General features: G+C 43.8%; 3 protein-coding genes and 1 non-coding gene across 4 annotated transcripts; 2 read left to right on the top strand and 2 right to left on the bottom strand.

Annotated features, from left to right (window-relative positions):
• Window positions 1-9,360: 9,360 nt before the first annotated feature.
• BDW43DRAFT_271687 (putative oxidoreductase, FAD-binding) lies at window positions 9,361-11,626 on the top strand. Its single transcript, XM_032041463.1, has 2 exons — window positions 9,361-10,156; window positions 10,208-11,626. Exons 1-2 carry the CDS (start codon window positions 9,670-9,672, stop codon window positions 11,527-11,529), a joined length of 1,809 nt encoding a protein of 602 aa, XP_031901714.1. The 5' UTR covers window positions 9,361-9,669; the 3' UTR covers window positions 11,530-11,626.
• Window positions 11,627-11,804: 178 nt separating this feature from the next.
• On the top strand, window positions 11,805-12,847 carry BDW43DRAFT_45410 (uncharacterized protein). The gene is made up of 3 exons (XM_032050082.1): window positions 11,805-12,010; window positions 12,078-12,404; window positions 12,495-12,847. Exons 1-3 carry the CDS (start codon window positions 11,995-11,997, stop codon window positions 12,770-12,772), a joined length of 621 nt encoding a protein of 206 aa, XP_031901713.1. The 5' UTR covers window positions 11,805-11,994; the 3' UTR covers window positions 12,773-12,847.
• A 188-nt stretch (window positions 12,848-13,035) lies between these two features.
• On the bottom strand, window positions 13,036-17,482 carry BDW43DRAFT_299239 (uncharacterized protein; the record flags this gene model as incomplete). The annotated part of the gene is made up of 6 exons (XM_032044691.1): window positions 13,036-15,589; window positions 15,670-15,862; window positions 15,901-15,904; window positions 16,146-17,129; window positions 17,182-17,335; window positions 17,394-17,482. The coding sequence occupies 6 exons, from the start codon at window positions 17,480-17,482 to the stop codon at window positions 13,036-13,038; spliced, it is 3,978 nt and encodes a 1,325-aa protein (XP_031901712.1).
• Window positions 17,483-17,822: 340 nt separating this feature from the next.
• BDW43DRAFT_t88 lies at window positions 17,823-17,926 on the bottom strand. The gene has a single exon. It is a non-coding gene; the product is annotated as a tRNA-Cys (tRNA).
• Between the last annotated feature and the right edge of the window lie 321 nt (window positions 17,927-18,247).

Below are 18,247 nucleotides of genomic sequence, written 5' to 3'. Positions count from 1 at the left end.
TTAACAATCAACTATCAAGCATTTAGTACATGGTTAAATACTTATCAACAGATCGATCAAAGCATCATAATCAGCCTCTTATTTACAGTCTAATAGACTCATCATTCGACTCCAAAGAGGGGAACCTTGATTTCGAGTTCCAATAATCTTTAAAATCGATCGTTGAAAATGAACTCGGCAAAATATAATTATATGCTGTAATTGCCATGTTAGGTCAATTTCAGAAAGATATTGACCAAGCCCTAAGTACTTAGCAAGCATTCATAAATCGGTTAACAAGTACTTACCTTTATATTGTTTAGAATCCATATCAACAATAATTCCATGGATGCCAGATCCATGGATGGATCAAAAAGAACTGGCTGTTGAGAGACTCTTTGAACAAGATTAAAAACTCGTTTAAAGAGTAAATAATAACCCTCGGTGGAATCTTCACTGGTAAATGCACGTAGTAAAGTGATGACTAAGAAGTAGTTAGAAATTGACATATAAATATCTGTTTAGTACTTACATTTACATTGATCTGGTAAAAAGGTAGTAAAAAGCACCTCATTCATATTTTTAGATCGAATTCGCTTATAAGACATGCCAATCTCAAAGGAAGAGAGTTGAGATAAAAGATGAATCTGTTCTTTAAAGCCACATAGAACCATAGTGCTCTGGGAATCCTGGTATTTCTCTTGTATATAGTCCTAGATATTTAATAAGCCCTTGTAAACTGGTTTATAAGTACCTTTAAACCACTTACCTTTATATATGGATCGACATGTTGAAGAAAGATAACACCATTAATATCCTGACCACTGGGATATGAAAGGAGACGTTGCTTCTGAATGATTGTTGCAATCCTATCTTTATTGCAAAAGCTAGAGTGGATCTCTGCTAGTGTAGAAGCATTATATTGTTGACAAAACGTCTCTAGTTGTGGACTTCGAAGAAATTGTGCTAAATAACTAATTAATAAATGCTTTGGAACCAGTTATCAAGTACTTACCAGGTCTTTAAACTTGGATCGCGTATATCTTGAATAATTCTTTTTACTGCTTGTAAGATCCATTCTGGTGGTTTAGTTGGGGGCGGTGGTGGATGTTTATGTACACCATGTGGTGTAAATAATACATACGGACATTGATTTATGTCCACAGGTACTAACGCATTAAAAATAACGTCGCAGGGTGTATGCTTTAATCGGCCTGATCCTTGAGGATGATCTCGATCTTTTAAGTAGTTAATATCCAGTTATTAAATAGTTGACAAGCACTTACCACAATATTTTCGTCGGGAAGAGAGAGATTCAAAAACACCACATTCTTCAACTGCTGGCATAATTCCTTTATTAAAGAGGCCCTCAAGAAATTGTAGGTCAATGACTGTATGACCTTGAATTGCTCCTCTATGATGTTTTGTCAGAACATCATAGGATTCATTTATACAGCCAATATAGGGTGTATGTTCGCCATGAACATTCTAGAGCAGTTAGAAAGCACTTAAGAATCGCTTATAAAGTATTTAAACTAACCATTTGTCTATATCTCTTGAAAACTGGCTTACATGTAGGAAGCTGATCAATACAGGCATGTCCTCTTTTGAACAAATTAGCTTTTGACCGATAGTAACTATAAGTAGTTAGTAACCAGTGCGAAAGTGCTCAACAAGCACGTAACTCTTGTACAATTTGCTCCATATCCGTTTGCGATCGTCCTCTCGAAGAAACAACATACGCATATCCTTGTATATGGCTACTCGGATTCTCTGGTAGATCATCAATATATTCAAAATCCAGTGCTGTAAGACAAGGGCCTTTAGCGCTTGTAAGTGGAATGGGAATTGCTGGTATCTATATCAAAGTACTTAGTAATCAATTAAAATTCGCTTATTAAGTACTGAACTACCTCAAGATCTAGGTCGATATCTAGATGCGAATCAAAATGCTCGTCCACGTCAACGATAGAATGCTTAGAATCCATTATGACAAAAAATAACGAAGAAAATATGATAAGTGCTTTGAAGCTGTATTGTACAGTGGGAGGTAATTGAAATTTGGAACACCCGCTTAAGGTTAGCGGTCGATTTAGGGACCGCCTATCAAACTAGGAGTATTCTGCAAGGCAGAAACTTCATGAATTCCTATCCTAATATTTAGTATACCAGCCCTGGGCCTCAATGACAGCCTTTACACGGTGAGGCATGGTTTGGGATAGGCGTACTAGAATTCTCTGTTCTATAGCCTGCCAGGCCTCCTTAGCTGTCTGTATAAGGAGCTGATGTGTTAACTCAGTATTATCAGCATGTTCTAGCTCAGGATAAAGCTTATATATCTCCTCTTTTATTAAAGCCCATAGATTCTTGATAGAATTAAGATCAGGCAAATAAGGCGGTTATACCATAACCTGAATGCCTATATCTCTTAATATATTACATACAATATAGGACATGTGGACAGAGACATTGTCATGCATATAGATATTTCCAGGGCGAATAATCTCTGGTAGAAAGACTTGATATAAACCAGTAATAAACTAATCTATGCCGCTCTCTCTAGCTAAATAGAGATTACTATCTAGAGAAACATGGCCAGTTCTAGTCTACTCTCTAAAAGCAGCCCAGAACATCTGCTTAACTTCTTTACCACAGTGTACAAGATAAATATCATGTTGCTGAAGCTATTCCTGAGGCCTAAGCTATATCCAGATCAGGCATTTACTAATATTTTGTTCTACTGTATATCATTACTCTATTTGACGTGAGTCCAGTCCTCAGATATAAAGAATTTATAATCTCGGGTCTAGATAAGATACTTAACTACATGTTCTGACTTAATCTCTGGCCTATATTTTTGTCTCCATTTACACTTGCCCCATTCTTGAATAAGGTTCTGAATAGAACACTTTAATACAGCTTCATCAATTTTATTGATAAGAGTCTTGTACATAATATAAGGATTTGTATGAATTCGATCATATATATGATCCCAGTGTTTCTCAGTAAGCTTGCTCTTTTAGCCAGGTTATTGAAGACTTTTATTATTATCCCGAACACGCTCCATTTTTAGGGTATAAGATATAGTAGAAATAGGGATTTCAGGATATTCTTTATTAATTCTGCGTGTCCCCCAGCCAATAGAATGGAGCTCACATATTCAAGACCTCATCTGGGGGGGGAACTCCTTATAACCCCTATGATATGAATCTATAGGAGACACGTGATCGCCTAGCGGCTTGGCCGGATCACCCACTCCTTCAGCCCCTGAAGGCTTCACCCATTAGTAGTTGAAAAAGAGAAGAAGAAGCTCTCAAGATAGTTGATATAGTCGTCCATAGAATTGAGCACCTATCAGAATGGCATCCGGTCCTCAGTAGGCTACGTACGTGTAGCTGATACAGCCTCATCCTGCCCATCTTTCCCCTGAGATCACAACATAGGTTATGAGCCCGGGCTGCTACGTCGTGTCTAACCAACAGGCCTAGCACCTCAGGGAATTGCGTAAGGCCAACTACCTTGCCCAATCCAGCAGAGTTGAAGCTGTACGCAGCGTGTTGATCCTCAATCTTGTTGAAGATGGCCAGGCCCGTACAACCTGCCTATCTACCCCTGATCAGGCTATCGAACCACTATATCTTGAAAGCTGAATAGGTCGGATGCCGCGTGAGTGAGACCCTAGGACAGGGAGATATATATCGAGCCGAGAGAATACCCGAGAGCCAAGTGTAGTGCCAGGGGTATTTGAGGCCGACAACCAAGAAGACCTGCCGGAGACGCCGGAGGCACCCGAGCCAACTGAGACAGACAAGGCAACCGTAAACGAGGCGGCCGAGACGGACGAGACAGTTAAAGTGACCGGAGATCCTAGTGAGTAACTCCGAAGAGAATTGGCAGTCAGGATGGCAACTTCTATTCCCGAGCCTAAGGAGGCAAAACCGATAAAGTTGGTACAGTTTGATATACCAAACCTAACAAAGCAGAACGTTCAGACATGGAAATCAGATATACGGGAATTCTGTGAGATACAAGGAGTTTGGAAGGTAGTAGAGCAGACTCTTAGCAGGCAGGATAAGCCAGAAGAGCTGAAGAAACTACTTGAGGAACCATTGTGGGTTTTCTAGGATACAACCACCAGATACTATATCAAGAGAAATATCTAACAAGAGAATAGGATATCAGTTCAAGATCTAAAAAGCTCAGGGACAGTCTGGAAATACCTGATAAGTCAGTATAAGTGTACAACTGAGTATGATACAGTTATATTGGTCCAGAGGATTACCCAATGGAAGAAAGACCCCAAAGTTGATATTGAGGCATCCCTCCAGCAGTTGGAGCAGATGAATGCTGATCTGTATAAGATTAGTAACCAGAAACATAGGTTTAATAAGCTGATAATACTCACTATATTTCTGAATAGATTACCTGAGGAATATGGGACTATAAGAGATTCTCTATTCAGCAATATCAAGCTTGAGCGAGGATTGATTCTATCAAGACTGTAGTAGAAAGAGTCACAGCTAGGGACTAGTACAAGAGAGATAGCTGATGAAGCTGCAAACTGAGCTGAACAAAAAGGATGCTTTAATTGTGGCAAGATAGGCCACTTTGCAAGAGACTGCAAGGCTCCTAAGAGAGATAAGGAGCAAGATAAGACAAATGGACAAAAGCGCCGAGATCCAAAGAGAAGCTATAGAGAAAAGGCCAGAGATAAGGGCCGCAGAGGCTATAGAGAACACTAGAGAGGCAAGGCCTGTACAGTAAATAAAGGATCTGATACCAATAGTAGCTTGAGTGATGGCAGCAGGAGTTCTGCCAGTGATAGTGCCTACTGAGTTTATAGAGAAAGGGCATATAGGGCGTTTGAAAGTGCCTACTGAGTTCAATTGAAAGAATAAATCAGTAATTGATTTGAACACTTGCTTGGAGAGAAAAGCAATGAAAGAGCCTACCAAGTAAAGAAAAGCGATAACCCTATTATTAATAGCAGAGTGACAAGCACCTACAGCAGCAAGATTGATCTATTTAAGTCATTAGATCAGAGGTATGGAGGCAGCTTAGAAACAGCTAGAAAATCCATAGAAATCGCCAGCAGAGATACGATGAGAATCCTATTGAGCAGTAGAAAAGTGGCAAAGATTTTGAATGTATTATATATGCCTAGGATGAGACAGACTCTCCTATTGACCTAAGTACTGCAGGATACAGGTATTTGAAATGAGTATATAAGAAAGAAATACTGATTCTTTAAGAGAAGAGAAGATATTCTAGTAAGAGAGTATAATATCAGTTATATAAGCTATCTAGATTAGATAGGAAGTAAGAATACATTAGCCATAAGGCTTGAGAAGCCAGGAAGAGAATCTGTAAGGCTTGTAAAGCAGATAGATTGGGAACTGCTTCACTGACAATTAGGCTATCCAGGAAAGGCCAGGTTCAAGTATATGGTAAAAAGAATGGGACTTAAGCTAGAGAAAGAAGTAATAGAGGAACTGAAGACCTGTAAGACATATATACAGGCAAAGAGTGTGAAGAAACAGAACTATCAGACAGTCCCTAGAGTATTGAGGCCCTTAAAGCAAGTCTATATAGATTTTTAGGATCTATATAGTAAGGCAAAGACTCATGAGAAGTGAAGATATTATCTCTTCTTGACTGATAACTGTACACAGTTCTCGTGGATCTATCTGACAAAGGATCAGGAAACTGCCACAGTGAGAGCTATCTTAGAGAAATAGTTAGCCCAGACAGAACATGAGCAAGGTGTCAAACTGCTTGTCATTCAGACTGATAATGTAAAGGAATTCAAGGTAATAGAGCTATAGACCTTAAGAAAAGACATTATAATTAAATTCACAGAGCCTGATATGCCCCAGCAGAACAGCGTGGCTGAGAGATTAAATAGATATCTTCTAGAGATAACACAAGCGATCCTGATAGATACAGATATTCCTAAGGAGTATTGGCTGTACGCGATCAGAATGGCCATCTACCTTAGAAATAGAACAGTCCGGGTGCGAGGCACCAAGAAAACACTCTTTGAGATATGGATAGATCATCCCCCAGAGATATTAAAGCTTTGAATTCCGTTCTCTAGAGTATGGTTCTATAGAAAGACCAATGATAAGATAGAACTATAAGCTATTGAGAAAGTATTTATAGGATATAAGTCAAGCAGAAACTATTATTTGGTTATGGCAAAGAAAGACTGGAAGATCTACCGGGTGACAAATCCTATATTCCTGGAAAATAAGCGAGGTTTCATTAGTAAGGAACCAGGAGTTCAAGATATCAGGGACAAACCTGTATTCCAAAGGGATTTAGGAGTTCCTAGTATAGGAACTGGGGGAGGCATCATTAAAGCGCCTATTAAGAGCGCAGGAAATGGTGCAAGTAATAAAAATGGAAGCGTTGATAGCGTAGTCAACACAAGCGCCGGAGGCGCTGTTGATGAGCGTGATATTGATAATGAAGCTGAAGTTGAAAGCAGCAGAATTAGATCTGAAGGCGGTCAGAATTCTGATTCAACCAATCAGTATCCAGAGATTGAATCACTGATAAGCCGATCTGACCTGCCTGTTCAACTAAGCCCAATAAGGCCAGTTGCACCATTATCATTACCACCACTCCCGATATCAATTGAAACCTCTGATACACACTGACCAAGCCGAATTCGGAAGCCTACTCAGGCAGTTATTGAGTTGAAACAGATAGAGGCTATCTATGGGCGAAAGCCATGAGCCCAGCGCTGTAGAGAAGAGAGGGAGGCAGATAAGGATCCTTCTCCACAGCTTACTGTAGAGCAGTAGCGTATTAATGAGGTGGCTAATCTAGCTGTAGTACTAGAGCTTTATCTTAGTGATCAGGATACTTTCAAGGCTAAAGCTAATGAGGAGCTTAATGGGCATATAATCCCCATTCTAAAGACTTATAAAGAGGCAGTTAATGATCCCATCTATAGAGCTAAATAGAAAGAAGCTATCAAGCTTGAGCTAAATAATCTAATTTAATTTAGAACCTGGAGATATGTCAAAAGACATAAAGATCAAGCTATGATATTAACTAAATGGGTCTTTAATATCAAATATTTAGCTGATAGATAAATTAATTAATTTAAAGCTTGACTAGTGGCACGAGGCTTTTCTTAACAGGAAGGATTAGACTATGAAGATATGTTTATCCCAGTTATCTGATTGGAAAGTCTCTGAATCCTATTTGCTTTAGTAGTAACCTATAGTCTAAAAGTACATTTGCTTGATATAACAAATACCTATATTGGGTCAAGAATTGATAAGCAGATCTATATAGAGATTCCAGAAGGAGTTAGTCCTAATTCCCATAATCCAAATAATGTATACAAGATCCTATAGTTATTGTACAGTCTCTGACAATCCACCTATCTCTGGAACCAGAAGATCAAGAGATTTGTTATATCTATTGGTTTCCAACAAAGTACAGTAGATTCTGGAGTCTTTATCAATGACCAGGAGGTTATTATAGCACTCTATGTGGATAATATCCTGATCTTTAGTAAAGATACTAGAGACATTAAGTCCACAAAAGATTAGTTAAAGCATTTTTATCCCATAAAGAATCTAGGACTTGCACAGAAGATACTGGGAATACAGATTACCTGGAACAAGAACTCTATACAACTTGACCAAGAATTCTACACACAATCTATTCTAGAGGAATTTGGAATGACTGAATTAATACCCTAAGCTATTCCACTTAGCCCTAGTATTGATCTGGATAATAGATTATCTAGGAAGCTCACCCGTGATCTATATAGCAAGTTTAGAAAGATTATCGGACAACTCATATATCTTGCTGGTGATACCAGACCAGATATACAGTTTACTGTCAACTGATTAAGTTAGTATCTTGCAGATCCCTGAGATGTCCATCTCAGAGCTTCAAAACAACTATTGTGCTATGTTAAGGGAACTATTATCTATGGTATCATATACAGCGCAAAGGGAAGTAATGAGCTAGTAGGCTATTCAGATTTATCATACAGAAATACCACGAACTATCACTCAACAAGTGCTTATATATTCATGATGGCAGGCGGGCCGATTAGCTGGTGTAGCAGGAAGCAACCTATCACCGCTATGTCTACTACTGAGGCAGAATATATCGCAGCTGCAGAGACATCAAAGCAGGCTATCTGGATCAGATATTTCCTAGCAGCTATCCGGAAGTGTCCCAAAGAGCCAACTAACATAGGGATCAGCGAAAGCACTTTACCAACCTGATTGGGAATTGACAATCAAGGTGCTTTAGCATTAGCATCCAATCCAGTCAACCACCTATGCAGCAAGCACATTTGTGTATAATATCATGCTATTCATGATTTCATCGAGCATGGCGATATCAAGCCATTCTACGTCCCTACATCTGAAATGGCTGCAGATGGACTGACCAAGGCAACTAAGGCTGATAGCTTAAAGCAGTTAATCAGAATGTTGCAGCTGGAGTTAAAATAAGGTTCTATGATACAACATCAAGATCCTCAGACTAATAAGATAAAGGCATTCAACACCCCTACACATCAGTTCTATGCTTTTGCTTTATTTCCTATTTAGGAAACTATAATAGCTTCATTTCATTCGTTTCGGGGTATTGAACGAAGGGGAGTGATATGAATCTATAGGAGACACGTGATCGCCTAGCGGCTTGGCCGGATCACCCACTCCTTCAGCCCCTGAAGGCTTCACCCATTAGTAGTTGAAAAAGAGAAGAAGAAGCTCTCAAGATAGTTGATATAGTCGTCCATAGAATTGAGCACCTATCAGAATGGCATCCGGTCCTCAGTAGGCTACGTACGTGTAGCTGATACAGCCTCATCCTGCCCATCTTTCCCCTGAGATCACAACACCCTACATTTAGGCATATTGTATAGAGTTGAAAAGCTTCAGAATATATATGTGATCCTATTCAACTACGCGCGCGCGGTTGCCTCAGTCCCGCTTACCATAGTAAAAAGGGTAGGCGGTAGGACGGGCGCACGGCCCCATCCTAAGGTGTGTTCTAATTTTCAAATACCAGTCATTGTAGCTGCTTAAGTCTTTCGAAAATATTGTGGAGTGGAAAGAAAGTATGGAGGAAAATGAATTTCAGATGTACGCGACAATATTTAAAAGGTCTTGCGAGCTATTACGTCTTATTAATACTCTCGTCAGTCACGTGAAGAGTATGCACCCCCACATGAGCTTTTAGGTACGCTGGCATGTTCTGCGTCATAGCCTAAGGCTAAGCTGTCAAGGCAAGTTGCTTACTCATGAATTCCGGGAAAGGGTGATGCTTCCCGTAACACTATTTAGGCCACTAACAACACCCGAGTTCAAATGACAAGCCCTAGTATTCTGGGTGAGATGGACTGGTCACAGGATCATTCGTTCTTATATTCACGTGATATGTTCTGGATTCCCGCCACAGATGCAGACAAACCAACCAAACATCTCCCCCTCTTTTAAGATGTGGTGTTGAAAGAAAGAGGCAATGATGCCATTCGGTCATTGAAATCTCACAAAACAATGGCGAAAAGTCGATACCCGGTTGCTGACCAATGCAGTCGGCTCTGTTAGCCTCAATGAAAATCCCCAGGAGAGTCTCTCCATCTATAAATATCAATGATCAATAATACCTCACTATGAGATCTACGCTCTTCTTTCGTACTATCAAACAATGACGTCCCTCCTAACTGGTACCTTTCCCTGGCATCATGGCGAACTTCAGATGCGCAGCAAGCTGCGCATTCCACCCCATGTCAATGCTATCAACCCCACTGTGCCCTCCCTTAGTTACGGAGCGACTTATTTACTCTTAAACTCCCCTTTGCTCGCGATTGGCGCCGTTGATCGAGAGGGAAGGCCGTGGTCAACACTCTGGGGTGGTGAAGTAGGCTTTGCTACCCCATGTTCTCAATCCAGAGTCGAGATTAGGACCCCTGTGGATAGCAAATATGATCCTCTAGCGGATATACTACTACACGATGGCCCAGAAGAGCCCGGGCAGTTGGTCTCCGGCTTAGTTGTCGATCTAGCGAATCGCAGAAGAGCAAAGCTCTTCGGCAGGAAAATCGCTGGATCGATTGAACCTGGTCCGGAGAACCGAAATGACTCCGACGGAGCAGGGTTTGCCCACTTGCTGGTGCACATCGAAGCAAGCCTTGGTAAGAATCAAAAGTAGAATAGCTTTATCTGGGGGGTACTTACAGCTACAGGCAACTGTCCCAAATATTTGAATACAAGAGACATCGTCCCCACTCTGCCTTCTCCAAGAATGATCTCCGACTCCCCTCAACTCCCTCCTGAAGCGTTGAAGTTCCTTAACCGTGCAGACACGCTTTTCATATCCTCACGTCATGGGGATGTGGATATGGATACCAACATCCGTGGCGGGCCTCCAGGCTTTGTTCGTGTTATATCTAACGAGCCCAGCGGGGCTGTATTCGCGTATCCGGAATATTCCGGCAATCGTTTATATCAAACCCTGGGTAACCTTCAAACAACTCCTCTAGCAGGGTATGTCTTTCCGGATTTTGAAACAGGTAATGCACTTTACCTCACCGGACAAACCGAGGTCCTCATAGGTAAGGAGGCCGCTGCTCTCCTTCCGCGATCCAATCTGGTCGTGAAAGTGACCGTCACCACGGCTCGATACGTAGAGAAATCCCTAGCATTCCGAGGTATTGCAGGACCGCGATCTCCATACAACCCAAGCGTACGATACTTGGCTACAGAAAAGGCTAGCCCTGCTGCTATAGGTGAAGGGAAATCATCTGCTACAGCCACGTTGATAAAGAAGGAATTGCTTACTCCAACAATTTGCCGGTTTCGTTTCCAAATATACGACCCATCAAAGATTGGGACATGGTTGCCTGGACAATATGCTACTCTTTCCTTCCAGGATGAGTTAGACATGGGTTATAGCCACATGAGGGATGACGACCCATTGAGTATTAACGATGACTATATCCGGACTTTTACAATTTCATCATACCCAGTCCAAAATCATTCCACGGAGTTTGAGATAACCGCTCGCCGACACGGCAGTGTGACGGATTACCTTTGGGGGATCAACGAGCGAGCCGGCTTAGAGGTTCCCTTGAAAGGCTTCGGTGGCGACTTTCATTTGAAGACACCAGGCGGACACGACAAACTCCCATTCATAGCAGGAGGGATCGGAATTACGCCGCTCCTTGCGCAGCTTCCGGACATCCATGTTAGTGACTTGCAATTACTGTGGTCCGTCTCTATTCGAGATCTCGGCCTGGTTTTGGACACGTTCAAGAGGTTTCCTCAGATACCCCAATCTACGAGCCTTTTTATTACTGGACCTGAGCCGCAGAACGAGGAAACTGCCCAACAGTTAGTGGCTGTCACTTCATCTGGAACGCAAGTCGAACGTCGCCGAATGGAAGCTAGCGATCTGGATCTATCATTGGCGGACGTGTGGTACTTCTGTGGCGGCTCTTCTTTAAAGAGTTCGGTACTGAACTGGCTTACTGGGAAGAACGTAGTGTATGAAGACTTCAGCTATTAAATTCCATATAAGGAAGTTGTGGAGCCTTTCGCATCTCATATCTATCTACCATGAATGCATGCTTAAACAGAAATATAGTATATTTCCACAATCTACCCACCACAACTCACTACAAATAGAACATAATAGCAAAAAATCGACATGAAAATAAACAAACCCAACAGTAACTCAAGTCAAACAGTAGTAGAAATACATAAAACCAAACCAATGCGTCATACGGTGCCTTAAATCCCCACCCCGTTTAGGATTTCTGACTCCGCACCAAAACGCGTTATCGGGTGCTGCCTCCGCATAACCTCGCCGGACAACCACAGCTTTAACAGCTATTTACTCCCACTCTCCCCCTACACCACATTTAATCCAACCCCCAAATTCACAAAAACCAAGAGACCAACCCTCAAGAAACCGGGCCCGTGCCCCTCTCACTACTTTGAAACCCCCAATCTTCAACCCCAAACCGCCAAAATGTCCACCTACGAAGGTAATCCCCCACCCCTCTTCAATCCACAAACCAGCCCCCCAACTAACAATAACTCAAAAAAAAAAAGTCGAACACAACACAACAGACCCAAGCACAATAACCCCTCCAACCCACCGCCACCGCCCCGACCTCTCCACCTTCTTCGCCACCCTCTCAGAGATCACCCCCGACGAGTCCCGCACAAGAGAACACGCCGTACCGGTCCCTCGCGACGTCAGCGCAGCCTTCTACTCCCTCGCCGAGGCCTTTGAATGGATGCGCCGTGAAGGTCCAGGCTCGGAACTGACCGAAGGCTCTAGCGATGGTCTCCTCACGCAGATGATTCAGAGCTTACTAAGTGAGGCAGAGACGCCGCCGAGGGAGATCGAGGGTGTTAGTGAAGAGTTCTGTGATAGTATGTTTATCTTCTTTTTGAACCCTCCCTCCTTTTTTGGATTATGTCGGGGTTCGGTTTGGATGATGCTAATGGGTATGATATGGGTAGTGCTGGATCGGGTGCCGAAGGCGGCGTTGAAGAAGGATCAGAGTTGTCCGATTTGCGGGAATAGCTTTTTGGAGGATAAGTATCCACTTGTTGTGCGGTTGCCGTGTCATTCAACGCATGTTTTTGATTTGGAATGTGTGAGGCCGTGGTTGAGGTTGAGGGGGACGTGTCCGCTTGATCGGGTGGATTTTGCGAAGCAGGAGAGGGCGAAGGAGGACGCTAAGAGGAGGAAGCCGGTAGAGGATGAGGAGGAGGAGTGGGATGGTATGTATGGTTGAACAATAAATAGGGTGTTATTATTATTATATGTTTTGGTGTTGTTATATTTAGGGTGGGGTTTGGAATGGGGGAGGGAGGCTTTTTGATATTGGGGAGAGTGAAGAAAAGAATATGAAAGAATGATTATGAGTGATATATGGTTTGATGATTGATGTAGTTATGCTATGCTGATGCTCTCTCATTGCACGATACTTTTTGTCTACCTATGTTAATGCTTGATGCTTACTGTACATGAATGACTCCAGTCAGTGACTCCTGTATGCTATTTCTGCTCTCCGGACCCGTCCCTGGGTCGGATGGCCAGTTTGCCGGTCTTGTCGATCACGGCTTCGAATCCGCTCCTCTCTAATAGTCCGTCCTCGTCTTTTACTACTTCCCGTGCCTCTAGCTCTTCGACAAGCTTCTGGTTCTCACGGTTGCCCTCCAATAAGAACTTTAGGCACATGACAGCATGCTCTTTGATGTATGGGTTGTGCGCGTCGAAGTTGGTGCATGATAGGATAGTCTCAACACCGCCATGTCGACGGATTTGATCTTGTACCTCTGGGCACTTCCACACGAGGGATGAAAGGACGAGCACAACAAGCTTCTTAAGATTCCGCCACTCAAATTCAGAAGGATCTTCGGTTATCGGAGGCGATTCAGCTCTAGACCCGGCACCGCCATCAACAGGATCCGGATCGCTTGGATCGTAAGGTCGCTCAATCGCCACCGGCCCAGGGACTATGATCGGTTGAGATTCCTTTGAAGGGCTGTTGTGGCCGAGCGACAATTGGCTCAATTGTCCCTTGGGAATGCTGGCTTCAAGTTCCTTGATCAAGGTGACGAGATCGTAGACAATCTCCCACTTAACTAGCAAGTTCTTCCAGTCATTGTTCTCAGTAAGTACAGCGAAAAACTCTAAGAACTGGTAGACACCTTCGTAAACCCGTTCCATATCCCACAGGTTCAGTGGGAAGTCCTCGGGAAGTGCCCGTCCGGCTCGGATCTGGCCTTGAAGGTAGATTAAAGCGCAGGTTTCTGGAATAATGTTGCCGCGGAAGATGGTGAATATGTAGCGGACTGTGAGTATATCAACCCTGGAGAGCGGCGCTGGATTCTTTGATGAATTGGCTTGCGTCGATCCTGTGACGGAAGCAGGAGAGTATTTGGCTCTAAAGATATGTGTGAGGATCTTGACAACGACCGCCTGAGCCGGAGAGATGATGTCCTTTGGTTGGCCGAAGTCCGAATAGGCATGGGACATGAGGCCGTTCCTCAGAACTGCGTCCATAATTTGCACCATCATCTTGAAGTAGAGTTCGTCATCGGGGAGGTCCCATGCGGCAATAAAGATCAGGAGTTCCCGGAGAAGATTCCGGCCCGTCTCCTGAGTTAGCAGTATGTGGCATCTAAGGGACTGCATATTCCTTGTGCCAGTCCTTTCGCCACCCTTCAGCCCAAAGCTGTCGACGATGCCGGCTTGGATGATCATCGGAAGCGCCTCTATCTCTGCAGGGCCCAACACTAGGGGGATGTCTGTCAATAGCCCACGTTGTTGATCGCCTGGACGGCCTCTGTAATCATCGTCGTCCTCATCTTCTTCTTCCTCTTCCTCTTCCATGCTTCCATCCGCTACGGCTTCAAGACTACGTGAATCGTCGTCGCCAACAGTTCCAGCATCGCCGGTATCGTAGTCCTGGTCGCCGTCACCACCGATTTGAGAGGACTCTTGAAGCCGTGCCATTAGCTCATCCTTCGCCTCCTGGAGTGTTTCCGCAGCTGATTGCGCAGACCGCGGCATGCTTGTATCTTCTTCCATGACAGTCGCATCCCCTGCAGCAAGGGCGCCATATGCGTTGAGGTCGGGCAGGTCAGCCCAGCAAATACGTGGAAACCCAGCCGTCGAGCTTCGATCTATTGTAAGTATGGCCTTTTTGCGCGGCGGTTCGTCTTCAGGAAGGGCTGGGGGGAGATCTTTAGCTCTATCTTGAAGGTCCGAGAATCCATCGACCTTTGCACCGAGTATCGCCGTAAGGGCAGCACGAATCTCCTTGACTTGTTCCGGGTCCTTGCCCATTTCTTGGATCGCCGTAAGATCGCGTCCAAGAAGTTTCTCCATGTGGTCCTTTATGTTTGCGAGAAGTAACATTGCCGCTTCTTCCTTAATTGTGGCTGGCTCTCTGGGGAAGTTGGAGATAGTCTCCAGTAGCAAGTCCTCCGCTGTCTGGTCGTAAAGCGCTCTAATCGGTGGGTTGACGATTCTCTCTCCAGTCTTGACAATCGGTGCCGCGCCCTCAGGCTGACCACTGGCCGGATCGAGAGGCTCCCTAGGTTGAATGATGTTCGAATCGCCGGTGGAATGGTATCCGAAAAGGTCTAACCAAAGCACCATCTTCCGCTGCTCGTTGTGCATGATGAAATTGTGAAGGAACTGGAGGCACGTAATCAACAAGCGCTTATAAAGGTTGACCACTTTCTGCCAGCGCTCTTCATTCCTTGCATTCGTTTCTCCATCAAAGCCGCGGGCGGTTACTCTAACACATGTGTCCACCAGTGCTAAGATCCTTTGGTCGAAACCCTTTTCCGCCGCCATGTTCTGCGCTTTCTTTGTTGTCGCAAGGAGGTTACGGGCGATGGTACACAAATCATTTAGACGTTCGATATCCTTGACAAGTGAAAAATAATTGTAGGCTATCAAGTTGGAGGAGGAATGATCATAGTTGGCAGTCGGGGGGCACTTCCAAGCAAATGACTGTGATTCTAACACGGGAATTGCTTTCGTCAACACATCCGTGAAGCCTTGCCAAATGTCTGGGGAGAGGCCCAGATTGTGTCTGTCAGAAGAACGTACATAGTCAGTATGTAAGGTGTGAGGATACAAAAGAGTGGCTAATTATAGAAGGAAGAAGTATACCTAACATCGCTCTCCTGGTGTGTCTTGTACAGTATCTGTTTTCCGGCCGATAACATATGTTCTAGGCGTTTATCGTCGATCATCCCACGAGTCTCATAGTGACTTAAAGTTCCCGTCAGGATAACCTTTAGCATGAGCTCGGCGGGTGTGCATTTTGGCTTCATTTCTGCAGCTGTCCAGTCTGCCATTTTAGCTGAGGCCGTGAGAGTGTGCGCCCAAAGATTATGCGACGAAGCTGTTTGTGAGAGACACTTAGAATAAATGAGTTGAGTGGGGAAGATAGGAACGCCATTCGAAAAGTGAATTTATTTTTCCGGCTCCGGTCCCGCCGGCTGCTCCCTCACAATGATTGGTCCATGACCTCCAAAAGTGTCTTATGTATAAGAATGTGACCTATGGATAGATATAATAAGTGGTAGGAGACGATACAGTTGAGTCCCTTGTAAATTCAACGCTGATACTCAATCCTATGATACCGTCCGTCGAGTAGACAACCCAAAGGCGTGGCGGAGGTTATCCCAAAACCCAAGATCATAGATATTGTCGATTTCCCTCATATTGCGCACCAGGGTCCATTTCTCATCAATAGACGCCTCTCCATCATTGGGCTGGCGAATTTCATTGGAATCGGGGGAAAATATGAAGCCCACCCTCGGTGCCTCACCTTCTGTCAAGATGAGCACCTGGTCACTACTTACCGGCCAGAGTGTTTGAGAATTTTGATATTCCCGCAGCAAAGGCGAGTTACCATACGCCTCAGCCTTAGTTGATCTATAAACCATACCATCGGCAACATCTTCTTTCCAATCAGACCACTTCGCACTCTCGTTGGTAGTCATACCAGCCCAAACCAAATAGGTGTGATACACAAGAAATGCCATCGCCAAAGGTGCGGTCATGAACATTAATAGAGTAATGCCTCCAACACGGAGATCCATGGAAATCACCGCAGTCCACACATTTAAGAACACTGTCCAACTTTGTGTCATCGTCCGCAATGGTGAGTCTGGGGGGATTACCTCTTCCCATGTCTGGGACAGAAGGGAAAAGCCAATCCAAGAACCGTAGATCAGCATTATGCAAAGAGAGAAAATCAATGCTATAAAATAGCGGTAGTTATTCAAGCCAACACAATTAGTTAGCCACACGCAATGATGGTCATGTCGAGAGACACATGCTTTGCAGAAACTGCAATGCTTGCTCCGTGCCGGTTTGGTGAATTTACACGAGCTACAGTAGCGACCCGGGTGGAAGATGACCTTATCAAACGGATAGCGTTCCATCTCTTCCGTATGATTCTTGGGGGTGATGAACGATTTTGTGACAATGCTCGCATAAAGGAAAATATATGGAAGAGTTACAGCGATCGGTATGCAGAACCAATGGACTGTGGAGACTCTGGGCCATGCACTCGGAATGAACATACATTGTCCTGTAATGAGAAGTGATGCAAAGAATATCTATGAGGGAGATTAGCAAGATGAAAGTTGTAACATTGGTCTTAGAACTCACAAGGACCAGCGGATGATTCTCGTGAAATATATAGCTACCGGACCGGTTCCACAAGTGCACAAGTCGGCCACCTAATAAACGAGAATCAAGAAAAGCTATCCCGCTTGGAATATGTATGCAAATAACTCTGTGGAGTAAGCCGACAGGGGTTTTGCTGTATAGGAATATCCATCAGCCATAGCAGATGAAATCAATAGGCTATCACGCCTTACCGGAACGCTGGCAGCCTCCCAAACAGGGCAACAAAAGTGAAGCCAGAAACTCCCAGAATAACCAGTGCAATGGTTCTCAAGAGCCCCATTATCGCTTATTCGGTAGGCGTGGTGGCGTACTGAGCTAAATATGCCCCTTTACTGGCCTGCGGAGGTAATATGGAATGATTGTAAGTTTTACCACTACGGGACAGGCATGGTAGTGGCAGAAGTTTGCCAACAGAGTTGGGAGAGTCTGCCTAGCCGGAATGTATGGAAGACTGGGTCTGAGTCTCTTGGGTCGACTGTATAGAAGCAGCTAAGTTTGTACTATCTACACGTGACAGCCAGCACCGTCACTGATATATAACATAATTGATAATTTGGTTTTGAATGTGACAAAAAGGGGGTTCTTTTTGGTTTGAGAAGGGCAAAAAGAAAAAAACAAACAGGGACGGGCCGGGATCGAACCGGCGACCTAAAGATAGCTTGCAATAGTAGCAACCACTGAGGTTAATTGCAATCTTCCACTCTATCCACTGAGCTACCGCCCCGGAGATGTGGCAATATTTCTGTGCGGCTAGAATATACACCTAGTTCGTAAACTTTGTTCGAGCCTTTAATTGAACTATATAGTAATGTTGATGTTAGTGTTGATGCTGATGTTGACGTGATAGGCACGTCTGGCCAGATCATAGGTTACTATACTTTACCCGCTTAATTACACTAGGAAGATGCCAAGTGCTGGCAAAATAGTCCTTTATTAGTTTGTATATGACAAATTTAGATAATCGGCGATATTTTCATTCTACTAGTGGACTTTCTTGGGCTATATATATACATACATAAATAGGCTGAACATACGTGAAGACTAC

Source organism: Aspergillus alliaceus, assembly GCF_009176365.1.
Source record: "Aspergillus alliaceus strain CBS 536.65 unplaced genomic scaffold BDW43scaffold_14, whole genome shotgun sequence".
Lineage (NCBI taxonomy): Eukaryota > Fungi > Ascomycota > Eurotiomycetes > Eurotiales > Aspergillaceae > Aspergillus > Aspergillus alliaceus.
The sequence above is the reverse complement of the archived record's forward strand: the minus strand, read 5'-3'. Positions and strand labels throughout refer to the sequence as shown.

Excerpts from the sequence above, each read along its gene's own strand:
- BDW43DRAFT_271687 (XM_032041463.1), top strand. The coding sequence starts at position 9,670 with ATGACGTCCCTCCTAACTGGTACCTTTCCCTGGCATCATGGCGAACTT. Across the intron at positions 10,157-10,207 it reads GCACATCGAAGCAAGCCTTG|GCAACTGTCCCAAATATTTG; the intron begins GTAAGAATCAAA and ends TTACAGCTACAG.
- BDW43DRAFT_45410 (XM_032050082.1), top strand. Across the intron at positions 12,405-12,494 it reads TAGTGAAGAGTTCTGTGATA|TGCTGGATCGGGTGCCGAAG; the intron begins GTATGTTTATCT and ends TGATATGGGTAG.